Source organism: Hoplias malabaricus, chromosome 1 (assembly GCF_029633855.1).
Source record: "Hoplias malabaricus isolate fHopMal1 chromosome 1, fHopMal1.hap1, whole genome shotgun sequence".
Taxonomy (NCBI): domain Eukaryota; kingdom Metazoa; phylum Chordata; class Actinopteri; order Characiformes; family Erythrinidae; genus Hoplias; species Hoplias malabaricus.
The window spans coordinates 79,246,730-79,264,603 of record NC_089800.1 but is presented as its reverse complement, the minus strand read 5'-3'; the positions used below and the strand labels follow the sequence as shown (position 1 = coordinate 79,264,603).

The 17,874-nt window shown below is 41.0% G+C and overlaps 2 protein-coding genes across 4 annotated transcripts; both read left to right on the top strand.

Moving 5' to 3' along the window:
• The first annotated feature begins 436 nt into the window (after positions 1-436).
• On the top strand, positions 437-7,705 carry mapre3a (microtubule-associated protein, RP/EB family, member 3a). The gene is made up of 7 exons (XM_066684476.1): positions 437-532; positions 2,211-2,334; positions 2,516-2,661; positions 3,367-3,523; positions 4,994-5,127; positions 5,334-5,486; positions 6,392-7,705. Exons 2-7 carry the CDS (start codon positions 2,214-2,216, stop codon positions 6,458-6,460), a joined length of 780 nt encoding a protein of 259 aa, XP_066540573.1. The 5' UTR covers positions 437-532; positions 2,211-2,213; the 3' UTR covers positions 6,461-7,705.
• A 1,874-nt stretch (positions 7,706-9,579) lies between these two features.
• Positions 9,580-17,312, top strand: senp6b (SUMO specific peptidase 6b). 3 transcript variants are annotated; one of them, XM_066685543.1, is made up of 20 exons: positions 9,580-9,606; positions 10,285-10,372; positions 10,822-10,869; positions 11,049-11,117; positions 11,219-11,322; positions 11,407-11,550; positions 11,654-11,687; positions 11,877-12,026; positions 12,526-12,710; positions 12,836-12,895; positions 13,403-13,506; positions 13,584-13,700; positions 13,783-13,896; positions 13,982-14,074; positions 14,508-14,689; positions 15,280-15,338; positions 15,511-15,557; positions 15,651-15,719; positions 15,828-15,978; positions 16,997-17,312. In XM_066685543.1, the coding sequence occupies exons 3-20, from the start codon at positions 10,842-10,844 to the stop codon at positions 17,129-17,131; spliced, it is 1,845 nt and encodes a 614-aa protein (XP_066541640.1). In that variant the 5' UTR covers positions 9,580-9,606; positions 10,285-10,372; positions 10,822-10,841; the 3' UTR covers positions 17,132-17,312. The 3 variants fall into 3 exon arrangements, with proteins under 3 accessions (XP_066541640.1, XP_066541625.1, XP_066541634.1); XM_066685528.1 differs by lacking the exon at positions 9,580-9,606 and adding an exon at positions 9,788-9,902; XM_066685537.1 differs by lacking the exon at positions 9,580-9,606 and adding an exon at positions 9,792-9,902 and having other exon boundaries at positions 10,271-10,372.
• The last annotated feature ends 562 nt before the right edge of the window (positions 17,313-17,874 follow it).

The following is a 17,874-nucleotide window of genomic DNA, read 5'->3' as shown; positions in this document are numbered from 1 at the left end:
AAACAAAGAGGGTTGGCCGATACATTACCGTAATTACCGTAGCCAGGCTGTTATAAAGCAGTCGTTAATGCGGGTTCTGTCGTGTGGTGGGCGGGGCGAGACGCGCTTGGGGGCGGGGCCTCTCCAAACACCGCACCGCGGCAGCATCCACAAATGAGAGCTGCTCGACTCTGCACACATAATGGATTCGACTCCAAATTTGATCCACAACGATGGGAATCGATGGAGTTGAATGTGAATATCAACCATCTTCAGATTTTTCACAGTTTCAAAGTTGAGCTGTAGAAGGATATTTGTTTTAAACAAAGGATCTAGAAGGTTTAAAACCTCCCACGCTCTCTTCAACCTAAACGTCACTGGGATAAACTGAATCCTTAGCTTTGGAGTCGACTCTATTCCCGAATACTTAGAATCGAGTCTTTGGGATCGACTCACAGGCTCTACCGCGGAGCCTAGCCGTGCGATTTTGACAGGAGCGTGGTTACAAAGACTATATCGGGACGCTTGGTTAAAATACCCCTGTAAAAATACAGTAAGTACCGGGGAATATTAGGAAATTTGTGGTGTTGGTGTTTTGCTTTATGCTGGTGGTGTTTTTTGTCGTTTTGGCCTTTATGAGTGTTTACTGTATAAGCCGTATCTAAGGTCCAGACATTGATACTGTTAGCAACGGTGGTGACAGGGCTATCAGCGAGGCCTGCCGTGAGGGTGCACCATTTAGTGAGACAGCAGGTCCCCGAGACCCCTCATGTAGTCTTTAAATGCGGGTTATAGATAGATTAAGGGCATCGGAAAGTGTCTCAGACAACAATGAAGACAGAAAGCCCGGCGTCGAGCAACTGCGGAGGCTCACCGTCTTCAGCGGTGCTTGAATACCGTTACCGAGCCGGGGGCTGTCCGGGGAGACGCTTATAAACAAACATGGGCACTTTATTCTGCAGCCACTATTGTCAAGACTCTGGCTCTCAAATTGAACGGGATTTTTATTGCAGTTATAAAAATTAATGAAAAAGAAAACGCGTAGGCCACTTACAATTTCAGTGAAATTGCATGCTATAAGCTCCTCTGACCATACAGGTGCCAAGTGCTGTCAGTCTGTTGCTCTGCATGCTCTTTTCACCCTGTTCTCTAATGCTCAGGACCGCTCCAGGATCACCACAGAGCAGTGCAATGACGCTGATGTTGCACTGGTAAGGGTGGATCAGACACAGCAGAGCTTTTAAACCCCTCAATGTCACTCTTGGACTGAGAATAGCCCAGCAACCAAAAATATCCAGCCACCAGCATCCTGTGTCCCTTGATGAAGGCCTAGAGGACGGCCGGCACAAAGTACAGGGACAGATGAGCTACTGTCTCTGACTTTACATCTACAAGGAGGACCAACAAAATGGATGCGTCTATCAGAGTGGACAGAGGATGGACACAGTGTTTTAAAACTCCAGCGGCACTGCTGTGTCTGATCCACTCGTACCAGCGCAGCACACACTAACAGCACTCCACAACCACGTCAGTGTCACTGCAGCGCTGAGAATGATCCACAGCCCAAAAAGAGTGTATACCTGCACTGTGGTTGTGCTGTTGCAGCCCTGATGTATAGGGGGAAATAGGGCTAACAAATTGTTCATAATTGTACAACTATAAAGTGCATTGATATGGTTAGTGAAGCTGGAAAAATGGAAAAAGACAATTTTAATATTAATGATATTGTATTAATACATTTGATTAATGTTTAATCAGTTCACAAAGTCTAGAATTCAAGTGAGCAGTGGGTTTCTCATCACAGAGAACACTTTTAAAGGCTGTAGTGGTTTGGGAAAGCAGCTGCAAATGAGCCAGATGTGAGAGCTTGACTCTGTCTATGTGACACTGAATAAACTCGGTCTAATCTTAGAGGATTAACTTGTGAGGGCTGAAAGTTAAAGGGACATTGATTGCTTTTTCTGTTCTTCATCTGTGATGATGCTTTAACTGACAACGGAGAAAATTGCCTGTTGAATTGGGTTTTCAGACTCTGAAGTGCTGCAGCACTGCACCATTTTCATCTTTCACCCGCTATCTCAGATTCAGCTTGACACTTAATTATCAGTGTCAGGAAAAAAATAAACTATGCTTCGCTGAAATGAAAAACAGAGTTTTTGAAAAAACACTGGTTTGCTTTTAACCATCAAGAGTTTTACTTTTTGTTTCTTTATGTCCTTTCTCTCCTGCAGGGAATGGCGGTGAATGTACACTCCACGTCTGTAACCAATGAGAACCTGAGCCGACATGACATGCTGGCGTGGGTTAATGACTCTTTACAGCTCAATTACACCAAAATCGAACAGCTATGTTCAGGTGGGTCTGTGTTTATCTTGGTTCCAGGATTCCTGGACATCTGGGTTGGACATCTGGATCTTGATGGAATTCACCAAGAATTTCCAGAATTCAAAAACCTTTATTTTTTTCATGTGTGTTCTGGTAAAGCAACATCTTTCGGTGTTGTATTAACCTACATTTCTATTTTTTTTTATAACAGGCGCAGCATATTGTCAGTTCATGGACATGTTATTCCCAGGGTGTATTTTTCTAAAGAAGGTGAAATTCCAGGCGAAGCTGGAACATGAATTTATACACAATTTCAAAGTTCTTCAAGCAGCTTTCAAGAGGATGAGCGTTGATAAAGTTAGTTCGCTTCCTTTCTTTTTCATGTACACATTTTGAGCTGAATTTATCTAGTGCATTCTTCTTATTCAGTATTATAGTTCACAGTTCAGTATTACTTTAACCAGCCATGAAAGAAGAAAACTAAGTGTAGTGACAAATCAACATAACTTTATGAAACTGATGCATAGTTTTATGCATGGGTGATAACTGAGACTTATGGCAGGGGGTGCAAACCAACTCAGTGAACTATATACTTAGGTATAAAAAATATAACAATAAAATAAAATACAGTAAAATACATTTATCCAAGTCCAGGAGGTAGTGTCGCTGTCCTGGAGGTTGTGGGTTCAAGCCCCACTCTGGGTGACGGTCTGCGAGGAGTTTGGTGTGTTCTCTCTGTGTCTGTGTGGGTTTCCTCCGGGTGTGCTGGTTTCCTCCCACGCTCCAAAAACACATGTTGGTAGGTGGATTGGCGACTCAAAAGTGTCCCTAGGTGTGTGTGTGTGAATGTGTGTCGCCCTGTGAAGGATTGGCGCCCCCTCCAGGGCGTGTTCCCGCCTTGCGCCCAATGATTCCGGGTAGGTTTCAAGTGCATTAGTTTGGATTGTTTCTTGACAAAATGAGAATTTCACATAGCTTTTTGGTAGTTGGTGTCCCGATATAATTGAATAAACTACCCATAATGATTCAAGATTGTGATCTGTTTCTTTTCTTGTGGATCAGATAATCCCTGTGGAAAAACTGGTAAAAGGGAAGTTCCAGGACAACTTTGAATTCGTCCAGTGGTTTAAGAAATTCTTTGATGCCAACTATGATGGCAAAGAGTATGATCCTCTACAAGCTAGACAGGGCCAAGACATGGCTCCTCCACCGAATCCAGGTGAACACTTTTCCCACAAACCCAAGAGAACTGGTCCAGGTAACCCCATCATTCTATTGCACTTCTGCTGCATCCATTGCTGAGCTTCTACTGATCGATTGCTCTGCAGGCAGCTGGTTTGTGCACGGTCTTCGGAATGACTGCTCCATGCTCAAGCTTCCATAGCAGTGAACAGCGAATTTCACATGGAATTGCATTTTGCAGCGAAACATTCAGCTCAGTGCCATTGAGAAAATCCTTGACACAAAGATGCGACTGTTGCCCAACACCCATATTAACAAAACTGCTTCAGGCTCATAGTTTATGCTTGGCAAAATACAAACACACATTCCATAAAGGCTGAACTTGATTTACTTTAGTGCACTGCAAGGATTTTTGTGGGCTTAATCTCATATGAGTCATATCTGCTCATTCCTCACTCCAGATAACAAGACCACAACATTCTCTCTTGGTCTTAGGACAGAAAACTATTCTATGGAAATCATACAACAAGATAAATTATGTTAAAGGGGACATATTATACAGATGTTACACAAGGGGTTTTACTGAAACATCTGTGGTCAATATAGCACAATGTGTCACAGCAGTGTGCTCCCCCTGTGTAAACAGCCCTGTTCAGAACGCCCGCTTTCAGCACCTTTTCCTTTAAATGATAACGAGCCGCTCGCTGTTCACCCCGACCCTGAGCTCACAGCAGTGAGGAGTGAGGAGCAGAAGCTCTGGTTTTTGGCTGTTTTTGCTCGGTTCTCTTTCTTCTCCGTTCTCATTTTCTCTGTTTTTACTCAGTGCTCTTGTTCCTCCAAACTTGTTGTGTCTGTTTTGCTGCGTTTAACCTAAACATAAACGTGGTTCCAGCGCTGTGATTGGACAGCCTAAGACTTGACGTCAGAAGCGGAGCAGAATCAGAACAGCTTGTTTTATCCCATAATTTCTAACTTAGGCAGCCCAAAATAAACTGACTGTGTGGTCTTGTTTCACAGTATGTGTGTTGGTAGGAGCTTCAGATCCTCTAAATTATGTCCCTGTTCCTAATATTTCCCCTTTACAATGTAACCTGCTATTAAAAATGGAATGCCAAAGAGCAGTGTTTTTGAGTTTACTGTGATGTCATTGGGCTGGATTGTCCACAGCTCAGTCTGTAAGAACATCTTTTCATAATCACGTGACTTTTGTTACACTTGCCTGAGGGGATGTACTTCTGTTTTTGAGATGCCTCAGGCATAACCAAAGTCACAGCAGTAATAGAGTGGCCATGCACCAGTTTTGACTAAAAACGCTGACCTTAATCAAGCTTTAAGCACCAAATTTAGCCTTGACCATTACATGTTGCTGTTTTCAAATATTAAAACGTGTTTTCCAACAATGCTACATCAGCTTACTGCATGAAATATGCAAATTACTGTGATGTTGTCCTAATGATGTTGAACTCTCAACATGGGAGACTAAACATTGAAGTCCTTCCCATTTCAGGGCCTCAGAGAACATCGCCTACAGTACCGAAAAACATGCCCACACCACAGAGGGTGACAACAACCATCAGGAAGAATCCTAGTCTGGCCAGGAATGGGGGCGGGGACAGTGAGATCATGGAGCTTAATCAACAGGTAGAGTCCCAGGGAGGGTAAGGAAGTCTTACTGTACCTTCCAGTATGGGGGTGTGTAGTGCAATAGTCTTTATTCACGTCCTTGTTGCAGATCTAGAACCACCGACGTTTATTGACCTTTGTTCCTTTGAAAAGATCTATCTCCATCCACCCAAGTGGTAACGTGCCTTGTTTTCCTCTTCTGTTTTTTTTTCTTTTCTACAAAGTTAATGGAACTGAAATTGACTGTAGATGGACTAGAGAAGGAAAGAGATTTTTACTTCAGCAAACTCAGAGACATTGAGTTGATCTGCCAAGAACACGAGAGCGAGAACAACCCCGTCCTCACCAAGATAATCGACATCCTTTACGCCACAGAGGTACAACTGTGTGTCCTTATCTTTGGCGCCGATTACATATAGGCATATTTTTAGGCACGTGTTCTTAGACCCTGGAGGGTTAATACTGACTTATACTGTGCCTGAGTCAGTACATTTTGATGGAAGGTAATAGGAAACAAGGATATTAAAAGGTTGATGATGGATAAACCTTTATACGACATTACACCACTGTCCACTCATTTTTAAGTGTATAAAAATGTCTATTCAATGTGTATTTAAACATTAAAGCAGTGGATGAGAGCTGAGAATCGGCCAGCGATGAAAATCTGAGACTGATATGTAGAATACAGACACACACTCTCTCTCTACTCCACTGAACTTACAAAGGTACTGGGGCTCCGTCAGCATCGGTTAGACAGAGAGCCGCTTCTAGAGGCAAGAATGCAAATGAGGTCCTGTCAGTAAAGTCGGGGCTATGGGGCATTTCAGGAAACTCACTCATCCTGCAGTGATTTTTATAGCGCCGGGATTCAGGAGGCCTGTCCCTCCCCCCACTGCCAACTGGTCTCTAGAAGCTGAATGTGCTATAGGCTGCGCTGTGGCAGACCTGTCATATTTATGTGTCCTCCACCCCCAACTAAAATCCCACAGAAGAAAACGGTGGGAAAAAGTCTCAAAACACGGACGTTTACGTTGTTCTCTCTGCAGCGCTTCTGAGCACCATCATCAGCACTCAGAGATACAAGCTTAAAAAACAAGTAGGAAAATGAGTGGACACTGGCTTTCACAAACCAGATAAAGCTAGTCCTCCATCTTATTTATGTACGTTTTGTAATATTTTTAATGGCTTTATAAAAACAACAACAACAACAACAAAAACCCTTTCAAACAATGTCAGTGCTCTTATATAATGTATAAATCATCTTTCACTTCATGTCATGTAGGAAGGATTTGCGCCGCCAGAAGATGAAGACATAGACGAGCAGGCCCACTTGGACCAGGATGAATACTGAGCGCCTCCTACCCTCCCTTTCTCCCATACCCCTGTCCTCCCTCTCCTTTTCTCCACTTTGAACTACTCCTCCCATTGCACGCTGTTGATATCTCCTCCATTACCTCTGTATCTATGGATGCCCCATATGTACTATGTATCTGTTTGTCTTCTCCTACTACAGCTCATGCACTACATCTCCAAGGCTCATAAGCACCACCTCCCTGCCCCTCCACCCTCCAGAGAATAGAGACAACAGTAATATATCCTATCCGCCTCAGCATGTTTCACATTACGACATGGAGAATGAACACAAACAAGGCATCGGAGACTGAGGGTAGCACAATGGACAAAGTAGGACGTATTGTGGTGAGACGGCAGTTTTGAAGAGAAAACCATAGGGAAAATTGAATGCATGAAATGCAGTTTTTGCCTTAGATCTCCTGCAGATTTTGTCTCTGCGCTGTGCAGGGCCCACCTTTCCATGTGGTTTCTTTTTATCTGCCTCAGAATGTCTGGTTTATTCGGTTAAAGAAAATAGTCTGTGACCACAAACAGGACGTTGCAGCTCTTCCAGAATTTATTTTGTGGTACCAAAACATTTAGAGTTACAGAGACTCTACATTTGGATTAATTTTAATTAAGACACAGATCTTTAAGGCTTTTAGTGACAGGAATCATTTAAGACTGATACCAAATTAAAAAGGAAAGGGGCATAAGAAACATGTCACTTTTTAACCTGAGTTACTGCATATCTATTGGGAGCATGTGAATGTTTTACACTGATAGTGAATGAGTGCTGTATTTGTATTTATTTAACTGAGGTTCAGTTCAGCTTGATCGATTGTGGCTCATGAGTCAGTACCGCTCACACAGTTTTAAATAATAAAGTCTAATGGTGGGATGAAACAGTGGTATTTGATACTAATCAATCAGAATAGTGACACTACTGATCAAATGCTATTTAACTGAGGTTTTGCTGCTAACTTTACTGCATTTCTGTTTAAATTCGATATTTATTTTATTCTGCTATTGAATAGCATGGGCTGTGTTTTTTGTTGCTGTAATTCTACATGAAGTGAGGAGATTTACCAAAAAAAAAAAAAAGGTTCAGATGTGATGGAAAGGATCGGTGGCTCACTGAAGCATTGTGCTGCCTGTACAGTCTTTTACACCCATCTGCATAGGGACTCTCACTCTCATACTTGTTTTGTCTCAATTTAAGACATGGCCATAATAGTGTTTGCATAAACTGTTTTGCGTTTTATTGAGTAAATAAACAGTTGTAAAAAAAAATTCTCTGTGATTCTGTTACATTCCAGAGTAAGTGTTGATTGTGTTTTCTAGCTAAAGACACCACACAGCAATCAGTCAACAGTGAGTGTAGGCCCTGATTTGCAATGCAACCCAGTGTTTACAGCGCACAGGGATCAACTGAAAATAATTAACATCAATATCATACAAGATATAGAATAAAAAAATATAAAACATAACCTAAATAAATGAAAATGTAAAAGTAACTGAATAAAATAATACACTAAAGAGTAAAAAAATCAACCACATGAAGTAAAATGAAAATACTATTAAATAAACTGCAAATAATTAGTAATGTAAATAAATAACACAGTTACAGGTGTTTGTATAAAATTTCAATAACATCCCCCATTTAAACAGTTGCAGGCCATTTGGGGGCAGTTATTTAGACATTTAATTTAAAATGAGGGAGGCAAATCCTAAAGCTATAGAGCATCATTTACAAACTTCTACCTCTGGGTGGTGCTCTACTCTCTCTAAACTCGCCACAGAAACGGACGTGCCTTGATGATCCTGGAGTGATACAGGTTTGTTACATAGAGGGAAGAGTTTAATGGGCCAGGGGCTAAGGCAGTGCCCCCCCCCCCCCCCCCCCACACACACACACTCTCCACTCTCCACTCAGAGACACATGTCTTTTCTAAAACTGGGATTTTTTTTTTTTAACAATATAATTCAAAATTGCAGCTTCTTATTGAAGAAAGCAAAATAAAGTGACAACTCGTTTACAGTGGATTTGAACATTTAATAGCTCTGCACCTCTGGGACCCTCATGGCTAGTTTCATTACTGATGTAGTAGTGGGCAGCAGAGTGGCACTGCAGGAGATCACTGAGGAGTGTGGTTCTCTCAGTGTTGACTTGGGTGCTTCACTTTTCTTTTACAATCTAACACACATCGTATGTGGATTGGCTGTATGAAATTGTGTGTGTGTGACTGAATGAGTAGTGCGTGAAACTGTCCAAAGGTGTGAGTGATGGGTGAAGCCCTGTGATGGACTATGTTCTGTGTTCCAGGGTGTGTTCTTGCCTTGCAACTCGCAGTGACCCTGATCATGATGAAACAGTTACAAAAGGTGTGGAATTAAAACTGGGGTAGCTCTGTCTCAGCAGGCCAGGAGTGCTGTTATCAACTGGTAAAATGGGGTCAAGTATTTTCATCGTTAATATATGGCGCTATTAGCGTAAAAAAATCTGCAGCCTAATCCATAATCAGCCACAAGCAGGAATAAAAAGACGTTGGCTTTCCTTAAATCGATGATATTCATATCATTTAAAATAGGGTGACCAGACGTCCTCTTTAACCCGGACATGTCCTCTTTTTTAGACTTAAAAAATGTCTGGCCGGAATTTCACAGACGTCCAGGATATTGTTTTTCTAGAGCTTACATAGAATTTCGAGAAGCATTTCGTTCACAAACTAGTCCCTCCCTCCCCTACTCCGATTGGTTCGCTTGAGTGAGAAGGGGGCGTGGTGAAGTAGCCTAAAATCTTCTGATTGGACGGTCCGACTGTAGAGCTCCCGTTATTGGTCGATAACCTTCTCTGTAAACATTTAATTGGTCAGTCTGCACGTCAGTAGTCCTTGTTTACGTCAGGCAAAGCTCATGTACCTACCCTCATCTCGAGCAGCTATGCCGAAACGTAAATGTAAGTTCTCGGATGAATTAAAAAAGAAATTCCCATGTTTTGTGTAGCAAATAAAGGTGTAAAGGTCCTAAAAGCACACATAGGTTCAGCTAAGCATACAACGGCAGCGAGGGGCGAGAGTTCATCAACCCCCACCCCCCCCAGGAAATGTGTCATTCTCCGTTTTTCTATGGCAAGAATAGAAATGGAAAACCAATTAACGGAAGGTACACGGACCAAAGTTTATAGTTTAACTGCAGCAACACAGGGGGTGAATAAGAGTCTCATTTTCTTGGCTTGCTCCTAAAAGTTAAAGAAATAAATCCTGACATCTATGGGAATAAATATTTAAAACATTAAAATGTTCTGTTTTTATAATGTAATATGAACGTTACCTGGCGCATGCGCAGAACTGTTGCCACTTAATGGCGCAGACGTTGATGAGCGCTCTCTACAGTCTTCTAACGACTGTTTACATTGAAAACCAACTAGAGACTCACTTTACGCTAAGTTTAATTAAATGGTATGTATTATTAAGGCTAAATTTGAACGCCAGACTAACATAAATAATGATATTAATTAATATTTAGTTCATAACAACCAGTATGTGCACAGCTGTTCAGTTTACAAAAAAAGGTTAGCCTTTAGTTAATTAGCATAATTTATGCAATTATTTTTTACATTTAAAGCAGTACACCGAGTTTGTTGCTAATTTCACTTGTTTACCATCCATATGTTTTAATTCTGTCCTCTCATTATCGACGGTTTAACGTTACAAAGTGGGAGTTTATTTAAATAAGAAACGTAGCCAAACACTCAATGTCCACCTCCCAGCTCTACTGATCTTACAGGAACACTTGTTCTATTGTATTTCTACTCTTACATTTGTAGTTCTACAATTACAGACTGTAGCCCGTTTGTTGCTGTGTGTACACTGTAAGGCCCCCTTTCACCCTGTTCTTCAGTGCTCAGGACCACCACAAAGCCAAAAAGGTATGTGTTATTTGGTACTGGATATATGTTGTGCTGGTTTATGTGGATCAGACACTGCAGTGCTATTAAAGTTTTTAAACACTGTGTTCACTCACAGTCCACAATGTTAGACTACCAACTAACTTGCTGGTCCACCTTGTAGGTGCCAAGTCAGAGACTTGTCAGTTGCTTCACAGTTTGTGTCGGTCGTCCTCTAGTCCTTCATCAATGGGCACAAGACACTATTGGCTGGATATTTTCTGTTTGTGGCCTGTTGTCACTACAGCAGTGACACTAAGGGGTTCAAAACTCCAGTAGCACTGCTGTGTCTGATCCACACATAGCAGAACAATACACACTACGCTCTCAAATTTATCTCTAGGATAAATAAAGTCTCTCTCTCTCTCTCTCTCTCTCTTTGCATTATTGTCTGTTTAGGCAGAATGATAATTGATTGATTTCCTTTTCAGTGATCTACATTTATTGGATTATGAGACACATACAACAAGGAAAGGAAGGTAAGACACTTTATCACAAAGACTGTGAAAGTTTGACCAAGGTGTTGCCCTGCAGAGATGCCACTTCCAGAATGGTCTTGAGTCTGGCTTGAAGAAGAATGGTACAAAATAATGATAAAAATAAATAAGAAATAAACTTAATTTGGACTTTACAACTTTTAACTGGCCTGCATCTATAGGAGCAGGAGATGGACCTGAATTGGCACAGCATACTGGGTCTGAGGAGATGTTTCTGATTAACACAAAAGGTAAGTATGTTTTTCTAAACCTGGTAAATCAGCGCTGTCTTATTCTGAAATGTTGAACATTTAAATCAGTTAGCAAAAACAATAAAATCTTTGTTTGACAGGTCCAGCTATAAGCCATGAAGATGCAGACTCAGAAGAACGGACGTTTTGCACTGATCCAGAGTATGTGATCAAAACTCCTCGAAAGTATCGCATGAGAGACCAGGTACTCCCAAATATTCAGATTAACTTGTACGAATATTTTGGCTGATGGTGCCAGTGTAACCTAAGAATGTGTGTTCATTTCCAGATGGGAGACCTTGTCCCAATCAAACGCAAGGCAAGGTCAACAGCTGATAAAAGGTTATGGTACCTGAAGTTTAACAGAGTTACACTCAGTATCAGAAGTCTTAAACTTGGGACATTGGACATGAACTTCAGAGGATCTGTCACTGTGAGCATTGATTGCTTGCTTTAATCTTGTCTTCTCAGTTCAGTTACTAAGGCCCATCATTAAACATAAAATCATTTGCTTTTACTGTGGGTTGCTGTTGCAGTTTTCAGTGGAGTACATTGAAATTCCTGATAAAGGTAAGGAGCATTATTTACAAAGATTTCAATCTGCAGTTCCATTAAATTGGGGATATTATCTACTTTATGTGTAAATACCACATTACATTCTGTAGTGCTTACTCGTTTTGTTACTAAAGTAAAAGCATATTTAATATAATTTCCTCAGCTTTGTCTACGCTCTTTGACCTTGTTTATTTCTTGCAAAAGTTCGAATTACAGCATGTAAGCTGACCAGCTGTGAGTGGTGTACAGCCCATAATCTACAGGCTCTGTTTCTGCAGACCACGTCTGCAGAATACTGTAGTTTGAAGAAACAGCTTGGTATATCCACAGATACAGAAATCTTCCAGAGTATAAGTGAGTGAGTTTTTTGCCACTGGTTTTATTTCCTACTAGGGCATGGTTTTCTGTACAATCCTTGGGATATGGCAAAAAAACTGTACAGTTTTAGAAACATTATCTATTTTGATATCTGCACCAAACAGCAAATAATATTGGGACATTTTGTGTAGTGGCAAATATTTTACGTTCTTGAGATGTGAACACCTTCTCTGGAGTTATAAATGTGTGTGGCGTCTGATAGATGTGTCTGGGTTTGACAGATGTCAGGAGAAGTAAACTTTGTAGCGCAGCAGGTAGTGTCGCAATCACACAGATCCTGGGACCTAGAGGTTGTGGGTTCGATTCCTGCTCCGGGTGACTGTCTGTGAGGAGTTGGTGTGTTCTCCCTGTGTCCGCGTGGGTTTCCTCCGGGTGCTCCGGTTTCCTCCGGATACAGATAATGAATGAATGAATTATTTGGAAAAATAATTATTAAAACATGAAATTCATATTTATGTGTGTCTTCCCATTTTAGAGCAAACTGAAAAATATGTTGTTCTCATCTTTGAGAGTGAACCAACTGCACTGGAAAAAATCAGACTGGAAGAGATATTCGCAGAGATTAGCAGGCTTAATAACATCAGCAACTTCCCAGCCTTACTGACTTTTGAGGAAGCCAATGACAGACTAAAGGCCTGTCAGCGGTCACACAAAATGGAGGTAGGTTTTAACCTGTTTAACTTGCGAATTTCTTCCTTTATTTTTGCGTTCATATATTTTGATTAATTTTTCTTTTTAATTATTACTGTCCATTTACAATCACTCTTTGCATCTTCAACTTCCAGGATGTTCTGATTGTGGATGAGGTGGATGAGTTTCTTCCTTTGAGTTCAGTTGCTGCAAAGGTTAGAAATGGTCTAAATCAGTTAAATGAGATAAAGGGGACATATTCACGCCCTGTTCCACAGTGGAGCACAATTCTGGTTCTTAATCAAACGTCTGTGACCTGCTTTGGTCAAAACCCCACCAGCCCCACAGCAGTTCTCCCCCTGTCTAAACTGCCCTGTTCAGAATGCCCACTTTCAGCACCTGTTCCTTTAAATGATAATGAGCCGCTCACTGTTTACAGACTCTGTCTCAGCACTTGATGTCAAAAGCTGAGCAGAATCAGAACGGCCCATTTTATCCCATTTTCTGATGTAGGCAGCCCACAGAGAACTGACTGGGCGGTCTTGATTCACAGCGTGTGGGTTGGTGGGTTCTTGATCGCCATATTAATGTGTACATGCACTGAACAAGTGATGTTTTTCACAATATGTCCCCTTTAAATAAGTTAATATATGTTTGTACCTTTTCTGGTGAACAGATTTTTCCCTGCCTCTATTTGATTAGCCTTTTCCACTAATACACAGAGTGAAACAACAACCCTCAGCGTCCCCGACAGTAAAGATGATGATGATGATGATGATGATGCAGTACTAGAATGCCCCTCTTCAGCCCATCCACCTGCCAAAATGTCAGTGTGTTTTATCTGGTAGTGTGATTTCATTGTAAACCTAGTAATGTCTGTAAAGAGTAACTGTTGTTTTTTAGACTGGTTGTTTATCCACCTCCTCCAGCCAAAGGAGGATTTTCAATTAATGAAGAGGACTTCCACTGCCTCAATGAGGGAGAATTCCTGAATGACGTGATAGTGGACTTCTATTTGAAGTAAGAGCCAACTGTGGTCTTGGAAGTCTTACGTATCTCAGTTTGAACCCTTTACCTTTATTTAATTTTGTTGGTCTCTCAGATATTTAATTTGTGAGAAGTTACAGAGGGAGGATGCTAGTAGGTGTCATGTGTTTAGCTCCTTCTTCTACAAAAGCCTTACACAGAAAGATCATCTGAACACCACAGGCCTATCGTAAGTATGGAACCTGAACCTGACTAGACTTTCTTAAAGCTTTCTCCTTATCCTCCAAACGTTTACATACCCAAACTCCCAACAGCATGCAAGAGAGGAGGCATAACCGAGTGAAAACATGGACCCGGCATTTGGACCTTTTTGAGAAGGACTTCGTTTTTGTTCCTATTAACCAGTCGTGAGTTTCACTTTTTCCGACAGTTTCATGCAGGTAAAATCTCCAACTCTGAACGCGTTTCAGGTCAGTGGGTCACTATTGGCCTCTTAGGATTTCTTGCCTTTCAGATTTGACATATATTATGTGTACTAATAGGTGTATTAATATTTTTAAAGGAAGGGACAATTGTCATATTCAATACTAAGCAACAGTTACCGTAACGTGACAAACGAGCGGGAAAATGTTGAAAAGTTCTTCTCTGTTTCTCCACTGTTGTGTGTGGGGGTGAGGTGTAATGTTCGTAATAGGGAGTTTGTTGTTCTGTCTTGTCTTACTACTAAAACACCCAAAAAATAACATCCCCTGAACTATTAGAACAGTGGGGGATCTGCTAGGTGCTGTATCAGCCTAAAATCGCAAAGACCTTTACACAAGATTGTTTCCGCCCCTCCAGAGCTCATTGGTACTTGGCCATCATCTGCTTCCCTGGCCGAGTATCACCAAGTTATGACGTGGACCCTCTGGACAATGAGGAGAGCATGGATTATACTCCCAGCCCTTCTCCCTGCAACCCCATGTCACTCTTCTACAGACAGAGCACCTCTGAGCAGCTCTCGAGGTGGAGCGCATCCATAGGTAATTTTGTTTTGTTTTGGTAGTTATGTAAATGATTCTATAAAACCCTACATTTCAATAGTGTCACTTTTTTGATGTTGTATCTTGTGGTGCCACAATGAAGCAGAATGCAGAAGAGTGCTCATATTTTAATCACTTCATTATTGTTATTGTATGACATTCTCGAAGGACTCATTTTAAATCATCAATTTGATGCAGAATTTCACGCAGTTTTCACGCAATTTCACAAGTTGAGGTGGGCTTTTATTTACCCTCTTCCTGTTTAGCCTCATTTTGCTTGTGAGGTAGCCACTTTGTAACTTGCAAGCTAGTGTTGGACCAGGAGTTGTGTAACAAATGAAAATGTTTTGCTGCTCTTTCTTATAGAGAGCTTTGACTGGCATTTGGTTAAGTTTGAAAATGGAAGGGTTTGAAAAGCTCCAAGAGCTTGTCTTATACACTTCACTGCAGTCGAATGGATTGCCCTTAAGGAAATTCCAGTGTCTTCCTTGAAGGAATATGGCGAAGCAAAATGGGGTTTCTATTAAGAAGTGTATTTCAATGGATGCAAAGCATTTTTGCTTAAATATTTATTGATGTTTGCTTTGTAGGTCACGGCGACAAAGGATTTTGCTTATTTTCAGATGATGACATGGAGGATGAATTTCAGGTAATGTTGTTTCCCCTTGTTCCATGACCCAGGGTGTGTTCCCGTCTTGCACTCAGTGATTCCGGGTAGTCTCTGGATACACTGCAACTTTGTACAGGATCAAGTGCTTACAAAGAATGAATGAATTAAGTAATGGAGGGCAATAAAATAATATAAATGCTTTCTTTTATAGTATGAAGGCACCAGCAGAAGAAACGTCCTCAATATAGTTTCCAAACAGTAAGATCAAAAGCACGGTGTTGCGTATTTCAAAAACACAGTATAATAACAGTCATTTTTACCTTGTTTACTGTGTTTGTTTCTTCTTTAAAGGCCTTGCATTCTCATTATGGATTCACTCAGTCATGGTTCCAAACCAGCGGTGGTGGAAATACTGCAAGAGTAAGTTCTATCTGCCGGTGTAGCTGGTAGCTTGCTGTTGGACATTGTTTGATATTTAGTATCTTTGCATCATGTTTGCCTCTGTGTGTATAATAATATGAATTAAAGATACTTGGAAATGGAGTGGTGGAGGAAAAAGGGATCTTGGCGATGTTTTACAAAAGGAGCTATGAGTGGATGGAGTCCACGGGTCCCACAGCAGGACAATCAGACAGACTGCGGGGTTTATGTTCTGCAGTACGTGGAGAGCTTTATCACGGTAGGTCTGATACGCTTGTCTCTCTCTCCCCCCCCTGTGGCAGAGGCATCTGGAAGTTTTTTTTAACAATGGAGAGGAGTCCAAACACTGAAAAGCACGAACCAGAATAAGGATATTGCTTTATTACTGCTCCGTATGTGGGTAATATTCACATAATTTTGCTGTGTTGGATCACTTAAGGTGGAAATGTCTCCAAACTCGGGAGACTGCTAACTGCGTTACTGACAGTGCTACAAAACTAAACAACTCGAGTTACAAATGAGTTTCTGTTGGAATTCAGACAGTTAATAAAAATGTACACACAACTTAAACTTCATCCACATATAAACAACAATCATTATATGCCCTCAAACATATCGTTCCACCTTAAAAGACATGGAGCTTAGAGCTTTCTTTCCCCAAAATTTGTAGACGTTCCTTTAAAGTCCACATTTACCCAGAATGAATTATTTGGCAAGACTTTTTCTCCACTTGCTCTGTTTGTAGTCATTCATTGAAGACATGGAAGTGTTTATTTATGAAAAAGCTTTTGCTGATTTTTGAATTCCAGTATTTGTTAGCCTTTGACTAGCATCTCCAGGTAAAAGGGGAATTAGCCAAATCTACACTAGATATGTCCTGGCATTTTTTTTAATTACTTTTAGAATTAGAACCACATTGCTTGCACACAGAGGAATTTGATCTCTGCATTTAACCCAATCCGTGCAGTGAAACACACATTTACACACACTAGTGAACACTAGGGGGCAGTGAGCACAAATGCCCGGAAGTTGTGAGCCCTAGCCACGGCGCCTAGGGGGCAGTTGGGGGTTAGGTGCCTTGCTCAAGGACACATCAGTCATGACCTGCCGGTTCTGGAGATGAAACCAGCAACCTTCCGGTTACACGCCCAGTTCCCTCACCACCAGGCCACAGCTATTGTCTGGGGTTGCTAATACAGTGTTTTTACTTTTATGTTTTGGTCATTTTCTGGAATGTTAATTTCAATAAAGCAAATATTTCTATTGTTCTTTTCCAGAATCCACCACAGATTTTGCACCCTGCTGTGGATCTAAGCTACTGGTTTCCACAAAAGCTTGTGAAAAGAAAGAGAAAAATGATCAAAATGCTGATTCTTAGACTCCAGCAACAAGCACTTTGTTCAGGAGACTGACTGCTCCCATGTCTTTAATTCTTATCGCAGTTCTTATTATCTTTTCTAGAAGCTTAGGTCAGTCTCATTAAAAAGTCAAGGGTGTAGATGACCAGTTCTTGTTTTTCTTTATTAGTTTTTGACTCTCGTTGAATGGGGTCATTTAATAATGTATGATAATACTGAATTCAAATAAACATACTTTCAGATCTACTCTTTCTGTCCTTCTCTCTTGTATTTTACAAGAATGCTTTAAAGAGATAATGAGACAAAGTGCAGCATGCACTTACTAAGTAGCTCTTTAATCAACTATTAGTCCAGGGCTCTGCTGAAGTCCCCATCTGCTCTGTAAACAGACCGACATATGGAATGTGTCGGGCCTTAATCTTAATACGCTGTGACTTAGGGGGTAATGTTTTGGCGCTCCATCAGTGGAGAAGACTAAAATATAACACTTCAGTCCTTTTATAGGTACAACAGTAGCGGAGGGATTCATGCTAGTTCTCAACCTCTGGGACCTGTCTCAAGCCCAGCATTTGACATCTGCTGTGAGGTCATCAATTATAAATGATGCTGTGTTTAAGTTTTATATGCGACAATTTGGAAAGTAAATTACTTTGTAAGAAATTGATGGTTAGAGAAAATTTCACCTCCCATTAGCGAATCACATATCCTTCTTTACCCATGCACTTAGCACAGCTGAGGAACACTAATCCCGAGCTTAATTTCTGGGAGATATTTTCTTGCTCAGAAACATAATCTAT